Here is a 25814-nt window from a genome sequence, read left to right on the forward strand (position 1 = left end):
TCCCTGTGGGATGCCAGCTTCTGTATGTGGGATTTTGATCAGAGTCCAGGTGGGAGAATGGGGAAAAGGATGATGAAAGCATTGATTTGGAAAGGTGAATCCAGCAACAGGTGATATGCCATATGAATCTGATGGGAAGGGATGAGAAGACAGTGACAATGGGGTTACATGGGTAGAAAGGATGGGCATTACCACACACTCATCCTCTCCCCTAACCCACGGTGGTTTGGTGAGGGGTAGGCTAATGTGTTCATTCTACATCATCAAATTCCTAAAACATTAGTGTTGATTTCACCTTTCACATGAGCCAGATTGCTTGCCATGCTTCTGCTCTGTAACTACAAATTGAGAATTTTCAGGCCATGAAAAGTGAAGACGCCTGGTGGATCTCAGCTTAGCGGTGGCCAATACTCCGTTCCAGAGTGACATCTAAAAGACATTCACATCAGAAATGCCACTGGGCTGCCAGCTTCAGAAGGGACCCCCAGAGTTCTTTCCTTGGCATATTTTGGATTTCTTCTCTGGAGGGGGATTCTTGGCAAGGACATTTTTCAGACCTGAAAAGCTTTGTTAAGGACTCCATTTGTGGGGCTCAGTTCCTTAATGATCTTACATAAACTGATTACACACACACACACCCCTTGATTGGTTAAAGAGTTCGAGTGGTAATTGGAAGTTGTATGAGTTTTTGTTGTAGGAATTTGATGTACTTTGCAATCAATTACAGTTAATTAAATTCCTTTCCCATTACTTGAGTTTTGGGTATAGAGTGGCAGGTAGTCTGATCCTTGTTTCATTGGTGGAAAAGCTGAGAAATTCTTTGCTCCGGGCCACACAGAAAGCTGGGACCGAGTCCAGGCTTCTATCTTTATTGCCCATTGCCTGGTTGTTCTGTTCCACTGTCAAGAAATTCAGGACCCAGGAGGCCTGCAGAGCTTGCTGTTGCACCTTCCTATCTTTTCTCTTGTTTGGGTTTGTTTATTTGAGTAAGAGAGTCAACAGGGAGCCCTTTCTATAAAGAAACTCAGTATTCATGTTTGGAAGTCCATATTAGACTGTGCTCTTTTGCTAAGTTTTTACTTATAAAAATGGAAAATATTGTGATGGCACAGATTTATTCTTGTTAAAAAGAGTCTTTCAAAAATGGAAAACAATAGTCACTGTTTATCCACTCGAATCAACTCCAGTAGTAAGAGAGGAAAATGAGTACCATGTTCTTCAGAAACTTTCTTTAAGTTAATACATGTGTTGCAACATTGATGCAGGTTGACTTTCTTAAAAAAGTCAGTGACAAACAATAGGAGAACTTCTGTGACTATTTTTTCAATTGCCTGTTTGAAATCATAAGATTTTTAAATTCCATCAGCTAAAAAATGTCTACTCATAATCTGCGTTCATGTTTCCATAAATATTGTAGTGTAAGAAATTAATGTACTTTATTTGGATTATTGGTAATGCATGTTACTTGTATGCTTATATTGCCCACGAAAGAAGAATTTGTCTTCTTTTATTTTTGTTATAAGGGAGATTGTGGAAGAAATGGAGAGGGTCATCTCTGTCGTTCTCAAAGGGAAATCTGTATTTAAGTTTTTAAGCTTTCAGCTCTCCTTGTCTCTTGGTTGTCATAAATAATCATTTGTGAAGAGAAAGCAGAGTAAAGACAATTAGATCAGTATGATAATACAATGCCGCTGACTTACAACAGTTTATATGACTACTAGCTAGCACTAAGCTACATCAACTTAATGACTGAAAAATGACAATACGAAAAATCTCAGGGGAGTTCCCTTAAGCTTTAACTCATTCATTCATTCACTCATGTGTTTATTCATGAATGTGTGCTATGAGCCAGCACAGCTAGAGTATAATGATATGATACACATAACCATCTAGTTATTTATACGATTTTTTATTGGGATGAACTGTGATATCTAAGGCAGTTTTATGTAGTAGATCTTTTTAGGGGAATTTCTTGCCCCATATATTTGCAGCAACACTTATTTTTGTTCCTTAAAATATGCTTTTCCCCTAAAATTAATTTAAGAAAGCTAAGTACCTATTGGAGAAGAGTAGTAGTACTGGCTAGTTCCCAGTTTATACAGTGTGCTAGGCTGCTTTGTTTCTGTTTTAAAAACACACACTCATGTCCTGTTACAGAGTCTGCATGCTGAAGAATTTCTAAAATATGAGTTAAGGCATGAATAAGAGGCATCAGATTTGGTATAAATGATTTTTCATTTTACATCTCTCTATAAATCTATTGTTATCATTATCTAAAACTGCATATTTGCAGGAAACATATTAAACTCCATGTCCCTTTTTGGTAAATTGGCCTTGAGATTTCTGTTGGAGGGCTGTGGTTCTTCCCAGCCCTTGCTCCCTGGGTGCTGATGTTTCTGTGACATAGAGCATAGCAGAAGCAAGTGTTATTCTTCTCCTATTTCCCTTACTCCATTCTGTGTTTAAAATCTTTAAATATTCTAAAAATAGTACACTCATATATGCTAAATGTGAAACTTCAAGCCATGCAAAGTGGAAGCCCCCTTCCAGATATTTCTCTGTTTATATACATATGCATATGTAGTTTATTCACATAAATGAAATCTTATTTCTTAGTCCACATTTTGCTTTTTATATTTAATATTCTGTCTTGGTGATCTTTCATATCTACCGCACTCCTTTTAATTACTATATAGTATTTCATTAAAGGTGTATATCATTAATGTATTTAACAATTGCCTTATTGATAACATTTAAGTCGCCTCTCAATTCAGTTTTTGTTACTACAAACAATACTGCAGCTAATATTTTTTACATATTCTTTGGATATGTACATTATTTCTATAGAATGGGTTCTTTGAAATAAAATTACTTGGGTCAAAGAGAATACACATTTACATTTTGATAGCACATTTACATTTAATAGGGAGTTCTATACACATGCCAATATATTTATAAGATTTTTGATTGGAATGAACCATGGTAGCTAAGGCAGTTTTATTTAATTGTTCAATGGGTATAAAATTTTATTTATGAAAGATGAATAAGTTCTAGATATCTGCTGTACAACATAGTCACTATAGTTAACAATATATATCATGCACTTAAAACGTTTAAGAAGTAGATTTCATATTAAGTGTTCTCACTACAAGAAAGGCAGAGATGAAGGAAATTTTTTCAGGTGATGGATATATTTATTACTTTCATTGTAGTAATGATTTCACAGGTATATGCATATATCCAAACTCATCAAATTGTATACATTAAAGATGTGCAGTTTTTTAGTATCAATTATACCTCAGTAAAACAAAGAGAAAAATAATATATGCACACTAAAATTTGAGAAGCCTTGCATTAAAAAATTTTAAAGGGAAATAATGAAGAGTAATAAACAAAACAAACTTGGTTTATGTAAAAAAAAGTTTCATAGCTCTTTACAGAAAGCAAACATCAATTTACACTCTACCAGTAACATACCAATGGTTTTCAATCTTGGACCCTCTACCTCAGAATGAAGTTAGCCAAGGCTGTTAAACAAAGGAGCAAATAAACAAAAGACCCTGATGCCCAGGTACCGTTTTTGGAAGTTTTGATTGAATTGGTCCAATCTGGAATCTAGGCATTGATAGACTTTTAAAACTCCCCATGGTATTAAAATTGTTCATCTACAATGAGAACCCATGGACACAGGGAGGGGAACAGCACACACTGGGGCCTGTCAGGGGAGATGGGCAAGGGGACGGGGGAGCATTAGGACAAAAAGCCTAATGTTTGTGAGGGTCAAAACCTAGGTGATGGGTTGATAGGTGCAGCAAACCACATGGCACACATTTACCTATGTAACAAACATGCACATTTTGCATATGTATCCTGGAACTTAAAGTAAAAAAAAAGAAATAAAAAAAAAAAGATTGTTAATCTAGGATTTAAATCCATTGTTTAAATTCTCATTGATGTGCAGTCTTTTTGTTATTTTTTATTTTGGCCAATTCTCACAGGGGCAAAATGTATCTAGTCTAAATTTTCATATTTCTGATTACTAGTGAGGTTGACAATTTTTTATATGTCAAATAGCCATTTTTTGGATCTTTTGCATACTTTTTCTGTGTGGTTGGTTGTCTTTTTAATTTTTGATGATGCAAATTAAACCTTTGTCTGTTACACTAATTGCAGATACTTATTTTCTCTTAGCATGTCAGATGTCTTGTTTTTGGAGGTAGAATCTGACTCTGTTGCCCAGGCTGGAGTGCGGTGGCAAGATCTTGGCTCACTGCAACCTCTGCCTCCCTTGTTCAAGCAATTCTCCTGTCTGAGTCTCCTGAGCAGCTGGGACTACAGGAATGTGCCACCACACCTGGCGAATTTTTGTATTTTTAGTAGAGACGGGATTTCACCATATTGGTCAGGCTGGTCTTGAACTCCTGACCTCAGGCGATCCACCTGCCTTGGCCTCTCAAAGTACTGACATTACAGGTGTGAGTCACCACACCCAGCTGGATGTCTTTTTATCTACTCTTTTGTACATTAATAAATATTTACTATTTCTTCATGGCTTATAGGTTTTGTTTCTTAGGAACTAGGAGTGCAGTTTTTATATCAATTATACCTCAGTAAAGCTGTTTAAAACAAAGAGAAAAATAATATATGTTTTTCTAATATAGGCTGGGCTTTTCTGAAGTCATTCCAAGAGGACAAAAATACTTTCCAGTTCCCTCTGTTAGTTTTATAACTTTTAAAAAAATTTTAAAGTTCAAATTCTTAATCCTTCTGGAATTCACTTTATGTATAATGAAAGGTAAGGATCTAACTTCACTTATTTTTCTCTAGAGGGACAGTCAATTGTATCAATACAGACTGTTGGCCTATCTACTCTTTCCTCCAATGATCTGGGATGCCACCTTCATAAAATTCTGCCATCTCACATGTGAGAGTTTGTTTCTGGATCTTTCTCTGCCTTAACTTATTTGGATGTTCCCATGCTAATTCCATGCTGTTTTAATTACCATAGCTTTGATATATTTTGATATTTGGTAGATCAAATAGGTACCTTAACATTTTTAAAACTTATTCTTTGGATTTTTCATTCTGGATCATCTTTAGAATAAATTGAAAATCAAGTTAACAAAACCTTAAAATTCTGTTGGCATTTTGGTTGGTTTACATGAATTTATAAATTATTTTTTGATAAACTGCAATTTTAATAATGTTGAATTAAGGCTGGCCATGGTGGCTCACCCCTGTAATCCCAGCACTTTGAGAGGCTGAGTGGGGGAGATCACCTGAAATGAGGAGTTTGAGACCAGCCTGACCAACGTGGAGAAACCCTGTCTCTACTAAAAATACAAAAAATAGCCGAGCATGGTGGCACATGCCTGTAGTCCCAGCTACTCAGGAGGCTGAGGCAGGAGAATCACTTAAATCTGGGAGGCGGAGGTTGCAGTGAACCAAGATCGTGCCGTTGCACTCCAGCCTGGGCAACAAGAGCGAAACTCTGTCTCAAAAAAAGAAATAAAATAAAATAAATAAATAAATAAAATTATTCTGCTCAGGCCGTTTAGTCTTTTACATACGTTAGTAATACTTACTAGCTTTTTTTCGTGTGTATCCAAAACATTTTCTATGAAACTTAGTCATAGATATTTTTCCTATTATGTTGCTAATACTGACATGGGAACTTTTTTCAAATTAAATATTTTGATTTGTTATTGTTAGTGCATAAATAGTTACTCACTTTAAAATTCTGCTCTTGTATCCAGCCACTTTATTGAACTTTTTAAAATTAATTATAATTATTCAGCTCATGCTTAGTCTTTTTAGTAAAATAATTATATTTGCTATAAATTTTTCCTCATTGCAATGACTAGAACATTCCAATAATTTTAAATTCCTGTAAATGTTTCATGGCAAATTTAAAAGAATGTATATGGGCCAGGCCTGGTGGTGCATGCCTCTAGTACTAGTTATTTGGGTGGCTGAGGCAGGAGGATCTCTTGAGCCTGGGAGATGGAGGTTGCAGTGAGCTGAGATCACACCATTGCACTCCAGCCTGGGCAACAGAGCAAGACTCTGTCTCAAAATAAATAAATAAATACAATTAAAATAATGTATATACCATCCTTGCATTGTTCCTTACCCATTCCTGATAAAACATTCTCAGCAAGCTTGTAAAACAGCAACCTGAAGTCTAATTTATTTAAGAGTATATGTATATTTTTCTTCTGGAAACAGTATTTTCTTTTTCTCCTCTGGGTTCTGTTCAGTCTTAGGTGTATGCATGCTAAGTCATCAGTGTAAAATAGACTTGCAAATAAAAAGAAGGAACGCGATGTCTTTTTCTGTGTTGACTCACATGGTTATATACTACTTACTGTGGGTACTCACCTGGTACCATTTCTGATCCTGGGAGAAGAAGAGTATCTCTAAGCCAACCTTCATGTTGGGCACCAGGTCCTCTGTGATCATTAATGAGCAGTTACTGGCAGGGGTTAGCTTTTCTTGCTCTCTGAGTGGCATGTTTGAAGGAAAAAATGCGGAGAATGTTTGAAGCCAGCTGCATGACCATGTGATAATTGTGCCACTTCTTCAAGTCTCACCAGCTGCTTTCTGATTGCAGATGGAGAAGCCATGTGAGGTAGGGACAGGACAAGAGTCCTCTGGTCCTGATTATTCCCTGCCTGGCTTCTGGTCTCACTGTTGTCATGTGGGGCTCTGACAATAACTTCAAATGATGTCCTTGCAAGCATGTTACCCAACAGAGTTGGAGTTTCATCTATGCTTATAGCGTTCTTTCTTGAACAAAGTTGATAAAAACCTTTCAAAAGTTTCTTTATGGTTCATGATGAGTCACCTCTACCTCCTACTGCAATTCATCTTCTGTTCTCTGGATCCCTGCAGTAACCTGACTGGTGTCCATGCATCCATCCACACTTGCCCCCTCCAGCCAGTGCCCTCTGCAGCCAGAGTGATCTTTTACAAATGGCATCATTGTAAATTATGTTGGCCAATCTTGAAATAAAGATGAACATTCTCAGCCCAGACTCTGGGCCCAGCAGCCCAGCTGGTTTTCAGCTCATCTTGCACCATGCTCCCACCGTGGGCTCTGGCCTTCTTTAGGTGCTAAACATGCCATGCTCTACTCCTCTGGGTTTTTGCATATACTGTTTGCTCTGACAGGTGGACATTTCATCACATTCCCTCCTTCTTTGCCTGGGAAATCACCTATTTTCTGCCCAGATGTCAACTCAGATGTTCTTTACCAATGGGTGACGCTCCAAGTTAGGTCAGAGTTCCCTGTGATATCCCAATGGGTGACACTCCAAGTTAGGTCAAAGTTCCCTGTGATATGCTTCCACAGCTCCATACCCTGTCCTGTGTAGCACTTCTCAGCTTCATAGTTTCTGTTTATTTGGGTGAGCTTAATAAAGTTAAAAACTTTCTCCTCCACTACACTATAAGCTCCATGAAGGCAAGGATAGTGTCTGTTTTTGTACACTGGTATGTCTCTAGTGCCGACCATCCAGCATGGCAACACATTTGTTGAATGAAATAACAAAATAACACAAAAGTGATTTGAGGTAGCCCATTCCCTGTTTTACTCTTGAATACATGGCTCATTTCCACATAGCAAATGTTTGTTTCTTCCTCATCAACGGTAAGGGAGGGACATTGCTCTATATACCAGATGGGGTAATACTTGCTTATTTCAAAGATTTTACTTGAAGTGATTTTTTTAAATCACCACCATTTAGGAAAATATCTTTAATTCGTCTTGTCTTTCAAAAAGAAATCTTAAGAATAGTGAGAGAGAGCCACTTTCACTTAATCTCTGCATGTTTAAAACCTAATGGTGACAGTGAACCAGTGCCTCCTGGTCACTGGAAGGAATGCCAATTGCAAAAAAAAAAAATCCAAAGACCAACAGAGCCTGGAGATGTTTGAAAAGAAACAGGGGCAGGCAGACAACTAGCAAAAGAATTGCATTAATTTAAGAAGTGGAAAAACTTATTGGAAGCATTTTTCAAAGCCCTTCAGAAGCTAGTAAAATCATATTTTAGTGTATTTTCTCCAGCTCTTAAAGCCTCACAAATGCAAATGCGTGATAAAATGTAAAAATAAATATTGGTAACTAATTATATTCTCAGGGGAGATTTAGTTGACAAAGGAGTGTATTTGCACGTTTTCTTCTCAGTTCGATATTTATGGCATCTGGACAAAGTGGAACGAACATTCAAAAATCCTTTGACATAGCTGGTATTTAAAGAATAGCAATTGGCTAACTTTTGTGGCTCTGTATGTTGAATATTTTGGCTCCTGTCCTCTGGTATTCATTCTGAAAGATTTATAATCCTTTTGGGAGTGTGGTCAGTGACAAGAGTAGAACTAAATCCTGAAATGTGGAAAAACTAACTTTCCCTAATATAAAACTGTTCTAAAAAAAAATCCCTCAAGCCTATGAATATGTTTCCAGATTTTCAGAAAAAAAGCTGATGATTTACAGAATTTTTTTTTCTATAAGTATCTAACTTCTTGATGATAACTGTAAATTGTCAGTCTTTTGCATTACAAATTAGTCTAGGGATAATTCAGAAAAACATAAACTCTTACCTTTGGGACATCTGCTGCAATTATATGGCCTTTAAGAATTTGTGTCATTGGTTATAGTGTAAATAATGAAATAAAGCCCAAAAGATGGGGAAATCATCTAGAAGAGAAAAATTAAGACAACTTGAAATAGGAAACAAATATTATGCTGAGTGTATAAGCCCAAAAATTGCTACCAAAGAAAATATTATGATGCAAGAAATGCAGTCAAGAAAGTCCTCAGCATGCACGATTAAGAATGTCAGGATGGTACATTCTTCTTCACTGAGTGGATCTGGGGCGGGAGGAGGCTCTTGGCTTAACCGAGGCATGACACGCAGTTCCATGTCTTCTTGCACTTTCTAGTCATGCTTAAGTCTGAAGCCTCTGCCCAAAGAACTCTCTCTAGCTGAAGCACTTGGTTTGGATTTCCAAACCCTTAATATAGGAACACTGCTCTGCTCCTTCAAACACTCCTGGGGAGGATTCTGGCTCCTTTTAACCTTTAAATTCAGAATAAAAGGAGCTTTGTTCAAATGAATTGTTTTTCTTATTTTCTTTGTTCTTTCTTTTTGTGCATGATTTAATTTCCTTTAATTATGGTTAGCATTTAGAGTCTCCTTTATTATTATTTTTAAAAAATTATTTCTAGAGACAGGGTCTCACTCTGTTGCCCAGCCTGGAGTGCAGTGGTGTGATCACAGCTCACTTCAGCCTCCAACTCCTAGGCTCAAGCAATCCTTCTACCTCAGCCTTCTGAGTAGCTGGGATTACAGGTGCATGCCTGCACACTCAGACTAGATTCTTCTTTATGGCTTATAAAATATCTGCCTTTTGTTTTTCTAAAGAGGAAATGGAAGTATTGGCTTATGGGAGTCTTGTGCACCCAAATATGGGAGTTTTTGAACATGACAGTTATAGAGAGGATTTTTAAATTTCATATTTCAAAACCAATGTATGAAAATTGGTGATATTGGTGGTGGTTACTTTTCTCCTTGATAGGAAGTAGAAAAGACACTAAAAGCTGTAAGAACATGACTTATTTTATGTGTAAATAGTAAAACTAAAACTGTAGTCATTCTAAATTGTGAATGTAGAGGACAGCCTGGTGCATCCATTGGGAGCATTCATGTGGAAAATGAAAATTGTCAGTGACATCTTCACGGGACAGTTGTTGAGAACATTTCTAGAGGCGTGGAAGGAATTTTCTTAAAAGGAGTAAGAAAAAAGGCTGATATCTCAACCTTTCTGTTTTCACTTTGGATCCTCTGGTAATCCCATTTCGGATTCTTATTCTAAAAGTCTTGTGTTGAATTCACAAGAGGATTGCATATGTGTACATGTGTGATGAAGGAGGAGGGGTGTGGCAGCTTGTATGTAATTTCCATTTTCTGTGTTAACCTTATTATATATAAGACATGGGCATGAAAAGATGAAGATAAATTGGTTAAGAGGTACAACAATACAGTGAGATAGTACAACTAGGTTTAAGTTCCCTATTATAGTAAAGAAATTATAGTTAAGAATGATTTATTGTATATTTCAAAATAGCTAGAAGGGAGGAATTGTAAAGTTCCCACCACAAAGAAAAGTGTGTGAGGTGATAAATATCTCAATTATCCTGATTTGGTCTCTACACATTTTATACATACATAGGATTATTATGTGTAGTCTCAAAATACATACAACTATTACATATACATTAAAAAATATTTTTAAAAATAACCTATTGTATTGAATTCACAAGAAGATTTGTGTATGCAAAAGCTTGTGCTAGGGAGGAGGGAGTTTGGCAGCTGGTATGTAATTTCCATGGTCTGTGCTAAGCCTATTATCTATTATCTATTTTATACATAGAAATATACTTTTTTTTTCTTTTTTTATTATACTTTAAGTTTTGGGGTACATGTGCAGAATGTGCAGGTTTGTTACGTAGGTATACACGTGCCATGGTGGTTTACCGCATCCATCACCCTGTTATCTACATTAGGTATTTCTTCTAATGCTATCACTTCCCCATCCCCCCACCCCCTGCTATCCCTCCCTTACCCCCACATCCCGCAACAGGCCCCAGTGTGTGATGTTCCTCCCCTCCTCATGTCCATGTGTTCTCATTGTTCAGCACTCACTTATGAGTGAGAACATGTGGTGTTTGGTTTTCTGTTCTTGTGTCAGTTTGCTGAGAATGATGGTTTCTAGCTTTATCCATGTCCCTGCAAAGGACATGAACTCATCCTTTTTTATGGCTGCATAGTATTCCATAGTGTGTGTGTGTGTGTGTGTGTGTGTGTGTGTGTGTGTATGCTGCATTTTCTTTATCTAGTCTATCATTGATGGGCATTTGGGTTGGTTCCAAGTCTTTGCTATTGTGAACAGTGCCACAATAAACATACATGTGTATGTGTCTTTATAATAGAATGATTTATAATGCTTTGAGTATATACCCAGTAATGGGATTGCTAGGTCAAATGGAATTTCTATTTATAGATCCTTGAGGAATCGCCACACTGTCTTCCACAATGGTTGAACTAATTTACACTCCCACCAACTGTGTAAAAGCGTTCCTATTTCTCCGCATCCTCTCCAGCATCTGTTGTGTCCTGATTTTTTAATGATCGCTATTGTAACTGGCATGAGATGGTATCTCAATGATACATTTTTATATTTATATTTATTATGTGTAATGTATTTAAAATGTTAAATTTATATATAAACAATGTATAATATTTTATATATTTTAATATATATTTTAAAATTATAAAATAGATAATGGATAATAGATAATGTATAAATTTATAAAGTAGATGTTTACCTTATTTACTATGTATATATAATCTATTTATATACATAATTATATATATATACAGATAAATAATGGCAGTATATTATAATAATAAATGGAAATAAACATAATTTGAAGGTGTATTCCCTTAAAACATCATTACTATGTTTTGAAGCAGGAATCAAAGGCTTGTCTATTACCAACATCTTTTGCAAAAATGAACAGCAATCTTGCTTTTGTGTGTGATGAGCTACTTCAGTGCTGATGTCAGAACTCCTGTTTATCAGCCAGCTGAATAGCAGTAGCAAGACTATGTACTACTCCTTAGAAGATTTTCAAAGCAGAAATGACCCGTGGACATTGTCTAAGAATTCCTGCAGTGAATTCTGATTTTAATCTCCTGGCAGATCTGGTTCACTGGTCAATCATTCTGTTTTATTTTTAATCTTTCAGATTTTTTTCTTTTTTTGAATCCTGAAGGAGCATCTCACTACTACTCTTTACATATAGTGATTCACCAAGAAGACATTGGCTTGCAAGACTCTCTGTGTTGGGCCAGGATTTTGCTCACCACATTGATGCTTTCTCTCGTCTTTGTCCTGCCCATCCCATTGATTTCCAGGTCCGATTGGAATTGCTTCTCTTTTCCCAACTCCACGTCCCTCACACCACCTACTCTAGGTCCCAGTATGGATTGCAGTGCTGCTTCCTGCGTAGTTTCCTTTTCTCTGGGTTCTTCCTATTCCAGGGTGTTCTATGCACATCTGTAGGAATAATTTGCAGACATGCTTTGCATCATGCAATACCCTCTTCAATAACTGGGGGGGCCATCTCTTAGCTCCATGTACATGTCCCATTCCTCAGTCAGCCTCTCAAGGCTGGCCCCATGACTCTCTTTAATAGATGAATACTGCCTGATGTTATGGCTGTTTAAAGGAGACAGCCCACTTTCAATGTTGACTCTTAATTGGAACAATGGTTTACGATGCTCTGTACAGCTTTTCCATGCTTTAACTCTACTTGATCCATTTAACAAATTCTAGCCCACTCAGAGACACGTTTCCTAGTTCATGGATTCATAACTATTTAGTGCATTTCTATGGGAACGTGGTTTTACTTAACCTTTCTCTGGCATTGCATCTTTATAGGGAGGAAATCAGACAGCTACAGTGATTGCGTTGTGTTCAATGAGGGATTTCAACTTAGCTCAAGAAACCTGCCAGTTGGCCATCAGAGATGTTGGAGGCCTGGAAGTGCTGATAAATTTGCTTGAAACTGATGAAGTCAAATGTAAGGTGAGTGGCTCTGTCACAATGGATGTGGAATCTTGTTCCACCTTCCTGGGGCTCTCTTCTTAGCTCTAGGCGTCCACCATTCCTTTGCTGCCTGGTTCTTGTCTTCATCTGCTATTATTGCTGATGACCCGCTAATTCTGTTCACTGCACCTTCTCTTTTCTCTGCTTTTCTTCTTTCTTTTGCTCTTCTCCATTTGTCTCTCATGCTTCCTGAATGAGGATTGTTTACGTAAATGGGAGAATATGCAGGATGTGTGTAACCTCTGGGAATGGAAACTATTTCTTAAAAAACTTAACTGGGGAAGGATTTTAGGTAGACTCGGAATTTTTAAAAACATAGCATGGGTTACATATTCACCACTCATCTTTTTTCTTTTTTTCTCACGCAGATTGGTTCATTAAAAATACTGAAGGAAATCAGTCATAATCCACAAATCAGACGTAATATTGTTGACCTTGGGGGCTTACCAATTATGGTGAATATACTTGATTCTCCACACAAGAGTCTGAAGTGTTTGGCAGCTGAGACCATCGCAAATGTCGCCAAGTGTAAAAGAGCACGGCGGGTGGTGAGGCAGTACGGGGGGATCACCAAACTGGTGAGTAGTCCTGACATCATTATCGCCATCGAGTGCCAGCCGCACCGCACACAGCTCCTTGCTGTCCTTCCTGGCCACGCTGGACATTCCATAGCCATGAGAGCATGTTCCAGGAGCCTTCTGTCTGTATCACTTGTCCTTAAGAATTATTTTTGCATATTTATATTACTGAGTGTCCAAAATAAAAACATGTTCAAACTCATTTTTAAAAGAAATAGAAAATGTTTAAAGCAGATGTAACGGTCACCACCTATGGTACATTGGTAGGGATGCATTCACCTATAGATTCATGTATAGATGTAAGAGATGGTGAGACCTGCTGCTCGGTGGAAAGCTGAAAACTTTAAAACATCAAAAGCTTTACAACTTGAAAAGCTGTTGACGTCTATGATGCCTTTTTTTTTTTTTTTTGAAACAGAATCTCACTTCTGTGGCTCGGGCTGGAGTGCAGTGGTGTGATCTTGGCTCATTGCAACCTCTGCTTCCCAAGTTCAAGCGATTCTCCTGTCTCAGCCTCCCAAGTAGCTGGGATTACAGGCACTTGCCACTGTGCCTGGCTAATTTCTGTATTTTTAGTAGAGATAGGATTTCACCATGTTAGCCAAGCTGGTCTCAAACTCCTGACCTCAAATAATCCACCTGCCTTGGCTTCCCAAAGTGTTGGGATTACAGGCATGAGCCACCATGCCCGGCCTATGATGCCACCAATAGATTGTAAAGATCTACCCACTATTATAGAGAGCAAATACACTAGAAATAAACACAAAAAAATTGTTCTCGGAAGTGATGACTGATTTTTCTTCCTATTTTTCTGCATTTGCCAATTTGCCTTTTATGTGTAAGTCTTACTGGTGGCCCATGGCCTCTGATGTGGTGACCTTAGTGGGAAAATGCTCTTCCAAGCGGACAGTCAGATCTGCAGGCTCTTGTTCATCTCATTGTTAGAAGCCTGAGAGCTGAAAACAGCCTGGGTGTTTAGCAGTGTGTGCTCAGTAAAATGGTCTGCAGTGTATCCACAAGAAATATCTACTGAGACAGCTATCACTATTGTGTTGAAAGTTTATTTATTTATTATTTTGAGATGGAGTCTCGCTCTGTCACCCAGGTTAGAGTGCAGTGGTGTGATCTCAGCTCACTGCAACCTCCGCCTCCCAGGTTCAAGGAATTTTTCTGTCTCAGCCTTTCGAGTAGCTGAGACTACAGACGCATGCCACCAAGCCTGGCTAATTTTCATATTTTTAGTAGAGACAGGGTTTCACTGTATCAGTCAGTCTGGTCTCGAACTCAAGAGCTCACGCAATCCACCCATCTTGCCCTCCCAAAGTCCTGGGATTACAGTCGTGAGCCACCACACCCAGCCTGAAAGTATATTAATAGCAAGAAATAAAATGTATAATATTTAATATTGTATAAAATCATGGCAGGATTAAAAACTGTTGCTATCTATGATCCCAATTTTTAGAAATAAGCATTAGAAATAAACACACAAATTGCTCTCAAGGGTTTTCTCTGAAGTGATGACCAATTTTTCTGCCTACTTTTCTACATTTGCCAATTTGTCTTCTATATCTAAGTCTTGCTCTTATAATCAGAAAAAGTAATTTTCTCAATAGCTAGCATCAAAATAAAAATATCAGAATCCTGCTTACCACCTTTGCCGTCATTAGGAGAGACTTTTTAAAAGTCAATGTGTTTTCACCTTCTTAGTAAGGATCAGTAGATCTGTGTCTCCCCCAGAACCGTTATCTTACTGTAATGTTTCCACTTCTGCACTTTGACAGGCCTTATTCATTCTTGTGTCTTTCACAGCACTTAGCCCAGTTCCTTACCCATATTAAGGGTTAATACATATCTATTGGGTGAATATGGATTTTAATGTAAATATGTACACTGAGAAATGTGTTCAGAAATTTGCCAAAAGACATTCTGTATTTTCATTTGTCATCTTTGAAACATTATAAATGTATTTGTTTCAAAAATAAGGTAGAATCATGACTGGATAGATGCATGAATAGTTGGTGAGATACGTAATAAAATGAAGTGGCAGAATGTTAATTATAGACTCCAAGTGGTGGATGTAGGGAAGTCTGCTGTGCAATCACTGTAAAATTCTTTAAGATTTTCTGTTTGAAAATTTTCATTAAAAATGCCAGAGAAAATGTAATTATTACTATGATTATCATTATTCTGCTTAAATAATGAAATAATTTGGCAGGTTGATGTGACTGTCTACTGACACCACTCGCATTAAACTGTAATAATGGATAATGTAACATAAAATTAAAATATGTTTTATGCATCACATTCAGGAATCTAGTATAGTAAGTCCTCATTTAATATCATCAATAGGTTCTCAAAAATTGTGACTTTAAGCAAAACAACATGTAACAAAACCAGTTTTCCTCTAGACTTACTGATATAAACAAGAATTAAGTTCCTATAGCATATTTCTGGTCACAAAAATATGACTTCTAAAAGAAGACCCCAACACTGCCAACATTAAAAATGGAAATAACTATGACTTATACACACATTTGAGAAAGGTTAATTAAAACAAGTAAGACAATTATTTAACCAATCTTTGGTGAATCAGCCAATAGTGCTGGTCATGGTGGCAATGGGTTAAATCAAGGAATAAATTTTCACAAGGCAAAGATTGTGAGGAGCATCTCCTAACCACCAGGCAGTTCCAAACCAGTCACAAATGCTATGGGCTTTCTGAGCACTTCCATACCACATCATTTGTTGTTGTGCATCTGTGTTCAACCCCATGGTCTTCAAATTTCTCCCACATGGCTATCCCACCTGCAGTTAGCACCTGGAAGCCTCCATTCCCTCCTCCTCGTTTTTCCTGGGTCCATATCTAATTAGACCAGGACTGTCCACCTGATTCAAGCCAGTCCTACTGGTTCTCTATCCCAGGAACTTGGAATTGGGATTGAGAGACTCTACTTAGCCTGGGCTATTATTCCCTTCTAAATTTGATATTGGTGGTTATGGGCAGTATCTGTGGAATTTGACCGTCAGGGAGAGAAGAATGGAGTAGACATGCATAGGTGATGTCTCCTAAGCCCCAGACAGAGACAGTGAGCCTGCAAGGGTGGCTGACAGCGAATCACAGCTCTCAGGAGGTCTGGCTTCCCTTCCTCCATGGGGCAACCTGACATCCTGCTTAATCCTTATAGTAAATTGCCTTTCCCTTAAGATCTTCAGTGACTTTTAGTTATTTCAGAGAAAAAGATGGATGCTGGCAGTTGTGCTGTTTGGTTTGTTTGGCTTCAGTAGCACATGAGGAAGGCTATGTCCTCCAAAGAGGTCTCATGGTTTTTATTTTCTGGGTTTGTTTTTCTTTTTTTTTGAGGCAGGATCTTGCTTTGTTGCCCAGGCTGGAGTGCAGTGGAGTGATCATAACTCACTGCAGGCTTGAACTCCTGGGCCCAAACAAACCTCCCACCTCACCTCTGCCTCTGGAGTAGCTGGGTCTACAGGCATGCACCACCACATCCAGCTTTTATTTTATTTTATTTTATTTTATTTTGGTTAGAAATAGGATCTTGATCTTGCTGTGTTGTCCAGGCTGATCTCTAATTCCTGGCCTCAAGTGATCCTCCCACCTTGGCCTCCTAAAGTGTTGGGATTACAGCATGAGCCACTGTTCCTGGTCAGGTCTTGTGGCTTTAAGAGTATAAAGTCCATTCAGTTCTCCTTAGAAAGTGCTAATGTTTGGGGAGGCTAGTTTTTTGAGATGTTTGGGCTGAGGATGTGGTTTACAAATATTATTGATGTAAATATTAGAGCCATGTTAAGAAAATACTATCTTGGTGAGCTTACATTTCTTGTGAAAAGGAAATGTATACGCTCCCTAATCCAAAGGAAGATTTTTTGTAGGGTTTTGTTTGCTTTCCCTGGCCGCTATGGAGTATGAAAATTGATTTTTTAAAACGTTCTTTTTTTTTTTTTTTTTTTTTTTGAGACGGAGTTTCGCTTTTTGTTACCCAGGCTGGAGTGCAATGGCGCGATCTCGGCTCACCACAACCTCTGGCTCCTGGGTTCAGGCAATTCTCCTGCCTCAGCCTCCTGAGTAGCTGGGATTATAGGCACGCGCCACTATGCCCAGCTAATTTTTTGTATTTTTAGTAGAGATGGGGTTTCACCGTGTGGACCAGGATGGTCTCGATCTCTTGACCTCGTGATCCACCCGCCTTGGCCTCCCAAAGTGTAAAACGTTCTTGTTTTTGATGGAGGTGAGCTTGGTAAGCAACCTTGGTAGCTATTGAAGAATGCTTAAGATTTTTAAGATTTCCATTAACACTGGATTTATCTATTCTTGTAGGTTGCTCTACTAGATTGTGCACATGATTCCACAGAACCCACCCAGCTGAGCCTGTATGAGGCCAGAGATGTGGAAGTGGCTCGCTGCGGGGCACTGGCCCTGTGGAGCTGCAGTAAGAGTCATGCGAATAAAGAAGCCATCCGCAAAGCAGGGGGCTTTCCTCTGCTGGCTCGGCTGCTGAAGACTTCTCATGAAAACATGCTAATTCCAGTGGTGGGGACGTTGCAAGAATGTGCCTCAGAGGTACTCACGCTGGTTCTGCTTCCCTTGACTTCTCAACTTGACTTTCTTTAGTCCAAAAATTGTTTTTAAGGTTATCATGATGGCTCAAGTTTCTTTTTTTCCAAGAAGTCAGCAATGAGAAAGAGAGATCCAACTAATAGGACACTAGTTAAATCAGTAACTGTGTACTGATTACTGTGTACTATATACATATATATATGTATTATACTATATATATATCACACGGGTACTATATATTTCCATATATCACACAGGTATATATATATCACACAGGTAGATTTAATCAGTACCCCTGTACTGATTACTGATTACTGTGTATCATATATATATATATTACTGATTACTGATTACTGTGTACTATATACATATATATATATGTATTATACTATATATATATATATCACACAGGTACTATATTTTTCCATATATCACACAGGTATATATATATCACACAGGTAGATTTAATCAGTACCCCTGTACTGATTACTGATTACTGATTACTGTGTATTATATATATATATATTACTGATTACTGATTACTGTGTACTATATACATATATATATATGTATTATACTATATATATATATCACACAGGTACTATATTTTTCCATATATCACACAGGTAGATTTAATCAGTACCTGTGTACTGATTACTGTGTACTATATACATATATATATGTATCATACTATATATATATATATATCACACAGGTACTATATATTTCCATATATCACACAGGTATATATATATCACACAGGTAGATTTAATCAGTACCTGTGTACTGATTACTGATTACTGTGTATTATATATATATATATATCACACAGGTACTGATTTAATCAGTGTCCTATCAGTTGATAGGACAGTGACATATATATCATATATATACTGACATTTTATATATAATCACATACATATACTGATATTCATATATACACACTATATATATGTATATATACACACACATACATGTATATTACTCAGTTGATTCTCTTATTGATGTGGGGATATGTGAAGCTAGAACTTTGGTGATTATTTCCTAAGAAAGTTTGTTCAGCATGTTTATTAATAAATGTAAACAGATACTTATATTCATGCCTTAGACACATAAATATGTAGGTTTTTATTCCTAGGAAAGCTACCGGGCTGCAATCAAAGCAGGAAGGATCATTAAAAGCCTTGTCAAGAACCTAAGTAGTCAGAACGAGCAGCTGCAGGAGCACTGCGCCATGGCCATTTATCAGGTGCAATGAACTCTCTTAACAGGTGTCGGCGCTCTTTCTCACATTGTTTAAGGTAGTTTTCTAACCATGTGGTTTCCTCCTGTGAGAATGGGACTCAGGAATTTGCATTTTATTTATTTATTTATTTAAGCTTTAATTTTTTTTTGTTTTTAGAGATGGGGTCTTGCTCTGTTGTCCAGGCTGGAGGGCAATGGCACAATCATAGCTCACTGTAACTTCAGTCTCCCAGGCTGAAGTGATCCTCGCATATCTGCCTCCCAAGAAGCTGGCACTTCAGCCATTCACTACCATGCCTGGCTAATATTCTTTATTTTTGTTTTTTCAGAGACAGTGGCCTCACTATGCTGCCCAGGCTGGTCTCGAACTCCTGGCTTCAAGTGGTCCTCCCTCCTCAGCCTCCCAAAGTGCTGGGATTACAGGCATGAGCCACTGTGCCCAGTCTGCATTTTTAACAAGTACCGCATTGGATTTTCCTACACAGTTAGGTCTAAGAACCATTGTCCTGTGGTAATGAGAGATAAGTTGTATAGGTCAGAGAAACCTGCTTTGACGTCTGTGACTATTTGTTTCTAGAAGACGTTTATGCATCTTTGTTTCCTAAAATCATGTACTTAGTATAAAGTAGATAAATAAGTACATGGGTGCTTCTATATTGCTTTTAATATATCCTGTTCAAATAATCTTGGGGCATTTATCTCCTACCAAGACTAGCCAGAGGAATGGGTGTGTGTGTTTCTGGTTTATCACTTATTGTAGTCTACACTAACTTTTTGTGTATTAATACATTTCATAGTATACCAGAAACCAGATTAGAATGGTAAAGGGAGAAAAATGGCCTTGACAAGGTAGTGAATGGCTGGTCACTGTGCACATTAGCTTCAACCTAATCAGAGAAGATTTGCTAGAGGAATACACTTAAGATGTGCGGTCAGAGAGTATGTCAAAAAGATACAAGGGGCCAGGCATGGTGGCTCACACCTGTAATCCCAACACTTTGAGAGGCCAAGGCAGGCAGATCACTGGAGATTAGGGGTTCAAGATGATCTTGGCCAACATAGTGAAACCCCATCTCTACTAAAAATACAAAAATTAGCTGGGCATGGTGGCATGTGCCTGTAATCTCTGCTACTCAAGAGGCTGAGGTGGGAGAGTCGCTTGAACCTGGGAGTTGGAGGTTGCAGTGAGCCGAGAATGCATCACTGCACTCCAGCCTGGGTGACAGTGAGACTCCATCTCAAAAACAAACAAGCAAACAACAACAACAAAAAGATCAAGGGATTCATTTCAGTAGAGGATTGTATTAGGTTGTGAGGGAGGGCTGCCATAACAAAATACCACAGGCTGGGTGGCTTGAGCAGCCAGTTTATTTCTTCGCAGCCCTGGAGACTGGAAGTCTGAGACTAGGTTTCTTCTGAGGCCTCTCTCCTCAGCTTGTGTCCTCCCACCGTCTCTCCTGGGTGTACACCGGTGTCCTCGTCTCCTCTTGGACTGCAGTCCTGTTGGAGCAGGGCCCACCCAAGTAATTTTAAAAAGGTCATTTAGCCTGAATGACCTCTTTAAAAGCTCTGTCTCCAAATACAGTCACATTCTGAGGAACTGGTAATTAAGACTTCAATATATGGGCTGGGCACAATGGCTCATGCTTGTAAACCCAGTATTTTGGGAGGCGGAGGTGTGGATCACCTGAGGTCAGGAGTTTGAGATCAGCCTGGCCAACATGGCAAAACCCTATCTCTACTAAAAATACAAAAACAATTAGCTGGGTGTGGTGGTGCACACCTGTAATCCCAGCTACTCCGGAGGTGGAGGCACGAGAATCGCTGGAACCCAGGAGGTAGAGGTTGCAGTGAGCTGAGATTGTGCCAGTGTACTCCAGCCTGGGCAACAGACAGATTCCATCTAAAAAACAAAAAACTTCCATATATAAATTTTGAGGGGACACAATTTGGCCCATAACAATGGTATATAGCCCTGACTTGTATATATAACTCACTGGAGTAACCATTGAGTTGATTAGAAATAGGGATTCATTTTTAGAAGGTGCCTCTAATCCAGAATTGAAAATCACATGCAGAAGATAAACATGGCAGGTACCTATGTGGTGCGTTGTGATGAGGATTTCTTCCATGGCCTCCATGGGTGACACATGACACATATCCACACCACATGACATCAAAAAACAACTGTGCACTTGGGGTAATAGCCAAGTTTCTGCTAACTGTATCATCTGTTGGCTCTAGAGCCCGGGAAGAATGATCAGTTGAGACCATCTGTGCAGTAAAGATTTATTTCAAAGGATGATGCAAACACGGATAAGCATATTTGAATAAAATGTCAGGTACTATTGATATCACCCACTGCTCTGGGCATGGAGAATTGGAGAAATTCTTTGTCTCTAATCACTTGAACCCAGGAGATGGAGGTTGTAGTGAGCCGTGATCGTGCCACTGCCCTCCAACTTGGGTGACAGAGTGAGACTCTGTCTCAAAAAAAAAAAAAGAAAAAGAAAAAGAAAAGAAATGAAAAGAAAATACATTTGTCTCTAGATTTCAGGGGCCATTGAAGAGCTGACCAAATCCCTATCACTAATCTGTCTTCTACGTTTCCCCAAAATTCTGAGTTGCATCACTGCAGAAATCCTCCATCCCTGCGTGTGGAGTTGTAGTTTTCTCACTGACCTTTGCCTCAGGAGATGCCCAGGCTATCTCAAAACTGGTTCAGGAGAATTGCGAGTATGTAGAAACTGCTATCTATTCCCAAGGCCACATAAGGAGAGAGACGTACTGTCAGAAACCTACCAGTAGAGAGATGAATTATATTTTACTTCGAGGCACCTTCAGAAAATGATCTCTCTAGAAAGAAGTTTCATAGCTACTAGAATGGCAGCCTTTTTAGCAATTATCGAAAACTTGATATTCCTTGATCACTGACAGCCTCTGATTTGACTTTCTGCAGTGTGCTGAAGATGAGGAAACCCGAGACCTCGTTAGGCTGCATGGAGGACTTAAACCCTTGGCCAGTCTACTCAATAAGACTGACAATAAAGAGCGGTTAGCCGCTGTCACAGGGGCAATATGGAAATGTTCCATCAGCAAGGAGAATGTGACCAAGTAAGAGAAGGAGCTCAGTATTCTGAAACGAAGATATGGCTTCTAAAATACCCTCTTGTCATTTAATGCCATTCTAGTAAGGAGTCGATTCTAATGTTAGTGGTAGGTGTACATTCTGGATGAAGTTAGCTGAATGACAGGATTCTTAGGATAGGATAGAATAGAATAGAAATTGCCCACTACCTGGTAATGACTTTTTCTGTGCCTCAATGGCACTAAGAGGCTTGCTGACATGATCTCTCTACTTTGCATATGGGCAGCCATTTGAATTAGAAATATCTCTGATATTTTCCATGGGGACCTACCAAGGTGATTGGGTGGATTTCCCATGGAATCTTTAGAGATGGGAGTGATTTTATTCTTTTTTCTTTTCTAAAGAGAAACAAAATGAATCAGCTAAATGTCAATTAACCAGTTACTCTTTAAAATATGATTTAATTTGATTAAATTATCAAATTTTTTGATTAAATTATTAAAATCATATTTTAAAATATGATTTAATTTGATTTTAAAGTATTTATAAACTTTACAATCATGTGATTTATCTTAATTTTCAAATCTATCTCTTCATATTTTTTAGAGTTTCCATTCTCAGAGATGGATATTCTGAGGCAATTTCTCCTTTACTCCATCTGATTATTGCCTTTAACAAGAAATTCACATCTCTGACCATTTAACACAAAATAAGTTTACTTAATAAATAAGGCAAAGCGAAGTCATGGCTAACTTAAAAGTAACCTCGGCTAATGGAACTTTTATCTTAATTAAAACCTCAGCTGCATCATAGTACTTAAATACTGCTGATATGTATTAGAAAGGGAAAAATGTTCTGTATAGAAACTAGTAATTTTCAGATATTTACCTTTATGTAGCATGCTTCCTTTGGTGGGTGTGTGTGTATATTTGTGTGTGTATATATGCACACATATGCATATACATATATAAATCAGAGTGAAATTTTATAACAAGAGAGATGCTCAAATTTATTAGTGGTTAATATGGAAGATACCCAAGAGTGACTTTTTAAAAATCTAAGTAGCACAAGCTACTACTCCTTTTAAGAAACCAACTAAATCCAAATAGGTACAATAGAGCCATATTTGATGTGTTTAAAAACAAAAATATATAACATATAATATATTTGTATTAAACATTTAGAAGACTTCATTCAGGTAAAGTAGTCTCTGTAAGATAGGGGGAAAGCCCTAGCAAAGTGGAATCTTAGACGCTCAGGTTTAGAAGAGGCTGTGGTTTTCTTAGAGACTGTACTGCACAGTGATCAAGGGTGAAGGTCTGGAGCAGATGGCTGGGTGTAGATGTCAGCTCTACTATTTACCAAGCTTCAGATTAGCCATCCAGTAATGGCGATTGAATAATATCTGCATCATTGGGTTGTTGTAAGGATTGAATGAATATTTGCTAATTTTTAGCTAACCTTATACAAAACACAATTCTCTCTCTGTCTTTCTTATGATGAACGTAGGTTTCGGGAATATAAAGCCATTGAAACCTTGGTGGGACTTTTAACAGATCAGCCTGAAGAAGTACTTGTGAATGTGGTTGGGGCCTTGGGAGAATGCTGCCAAGAACATGAAAACCGAGTCATTGTCCGGAAATGTGGCGGCATCCAGCCACTTGTGAACCTCCTTGTTGGAATAAACCAAGCTCTTCTTGTGAATGTTACAAAAGCAGTTGGTGCTTGTGCAGTAGAACCTGAAAGTATGATGTAAGTGGCCCTGGAAGTGGAAAGATTTTATATAAGTGTTACGGAAAACACTTGGGAGGTCACAGAATAGTGTCATCATTTATAATTGATGTGCACAAATGATGAAAAAATACCATGTGTCATATAAATAATCATGTTATTAAATCATGACTTATAGAGCCAAAATGTTACCTTATATGAGATGGAAGGCTAAGTTGGGCATATTGGAAGGATTTACAATACACAGTAATCAATTTCCCAGGTGGAAACCTTTATTCAATCAACAACACTTTTCTCTGTCTCCTAGGGAAGTATTATACATCTATCTAACCAGGCTTCTAGAGAGTTCCAGGCACATTCTCATAATAGTCTTCTTCTTGTTTCTCATCTATTCAGCAAATATATTTTGAGCACCTAGCAAGAACTGTGAACTGATGAAGGGAAGAGACAAGGATTTTACGTGATGATGTTACTCCTTATTGTCTAATTAGGAAGAGAAGACAATTTAAGAATGATAGAACAAATTATATATATATTATATGTATATATATTTACATATTATATGTATATATATACATATAATATATATATAATTCTATCATTCTTAAATATTGTTCTCTATATATATGTGTGTGTGTGTTTTATGGGTACTGGGATACTTTTTCTTCTTTTTTTCCTCTTTCTTTCTTTTTTTTTCTTTCTTTTCTTTCTTTCTTTTTCTTTTTCTTTCTCTTCTTTCATTCATTCGTTCATTTTGACAGGGTCTCTCTCTGTCACCTAGAATGCAGTGGTGTGATCATAGCTTACTGCAGCCTTGAACTCCTGGACTAAGCAATCCTACCACGTCAGCCTCCCAAGTAGCTAGGACTACAAGTGTGTGCCACGACACCCAGTTAATTTCTAAAATTTTTTGTAGAGATACAGTCTTACTCTGTTGTCCAGGCTAGTCTTGAACTCCTGTCCTCAAGTGATTCTCCCACCTTGGCTTCTCGAAGCGCTGAGATTACAGATGTGAGGCCACCATGCCCTGCCAGTGCTTGGGATTCTTTATCAACAAAGTGCAGAGTTTGATGTTTATTCTCTAGATCTACTTTATATAATCTATGGCTTTCATCTTATTATTTTGTGTGAACTTGATCTTTTTTGTGCTATAACTGCTGTATTAAAAAATTCTTATTATTAGTGCACTTTTATCTAAGTCTTTTTACATCTTATGCAGTAGGTGCTGTGCTATTTGGTGCATAAATGTTTCTAATGGTTATAAATTATGGCTTTAGATATTTCAAGGGCTGTTCTTTGTCATGTTTAATGTGTTTTGGCTTGATTTCTACTTTGTCTGATAACAGAATCTTTATCTCTGCTTTCTTATTGTTTCCATTTGCTTGATATATCTTGATCTACCCCTTTTTAGTCTTTCTAAATCACATTGTTTTAGATGTGCCCTTGCACACAGTATATAAATTGGGTCTTGCTTTGTGAGCCAATTAAAAATAGTTTTTATTTTGGTGAATTAAACCTATTCACATTCATTGATATGAATAATGTTTAGTTTCAACTATGTCATATTTTATAATTATATTTTGCTATAAGACTTGCAGTCTTTGTTCTTTAATTTGTTATTGCTTGCTCTTTAATTTCCTGTTCTTTAGAAAGGTTTGCATTTTTAATTTTTTTTCCCTTTCCTTTTTTTTTTTTGAAACAGAGTCTCACTTTGTCACCCAGGCTGGAGTGCAAAGTGTGATCTTGGCTTATTGTAACCTCTCCCTCCTGGGTTCAAATGATTCTTCTACCTCAGTCACCATTCTAGCTGGGATTACAGGCACTTGCCACCATGCCCAGCTAATTTTTGTTATTATAGAAAGGGTTTCACCATGTTGGCCAGGCTGGTCTCGAACTCCTGACCTCAAGTGATCCACCCACC

General features: G+C 37.8%; 1 protein-coding gene across 2 annotated transcripts in view; it reads left to right on the forward strand.

Moving 5' to 3' along the window:
• The window catches only part of ODAD2 (outer dynein arm docking complex subunit 2), a 142490-nt gene that overhangs the window by 36772 nt on the left and 79904 nt on the right, over positions 1–25814 (forward strand). For both annotated transcript variants that reach the window (XM_012474187.3, XM_021676441.2), the window contains 6 exons: positions 12511–12657; positions 13047–13256; positions 17590–17832; positions 18968–19078; positions 22034–22188; positions 23672–23914. In XM_012474187.3, coding sequence (XP_012329610.2) covers positions 12511–12657; positions 13047–13256; positions 17590–17832; positions 18968–19078; positions 22034–22188; positions 23672–23914 — 1109 coding nt within the window. The remainder of the gene's footprint in view (positions 1–12510; positions 12658–13046; positions 13257–17589; positions 17833–18967; positions 19079–22033; positions 22189–23671; positions 23915–25814) is intronic.

The sequence above is a fragment of the Aotus nancymaae genome, unplaced genomic scaffold (assembly GCF_030222135.1).
Source record: "Aotus nancymaae isolate 86718 unplaced genomic scaffold, 86718_ANA_hifiasm-v0.15.2.pri h1tg000077l, whole genome shotgun sequence".
NCBI lineage: Eukaryota > Metazoa > Chordata > Mammalia > Primates > Aotidae > Aotus > Aotus nancymaae.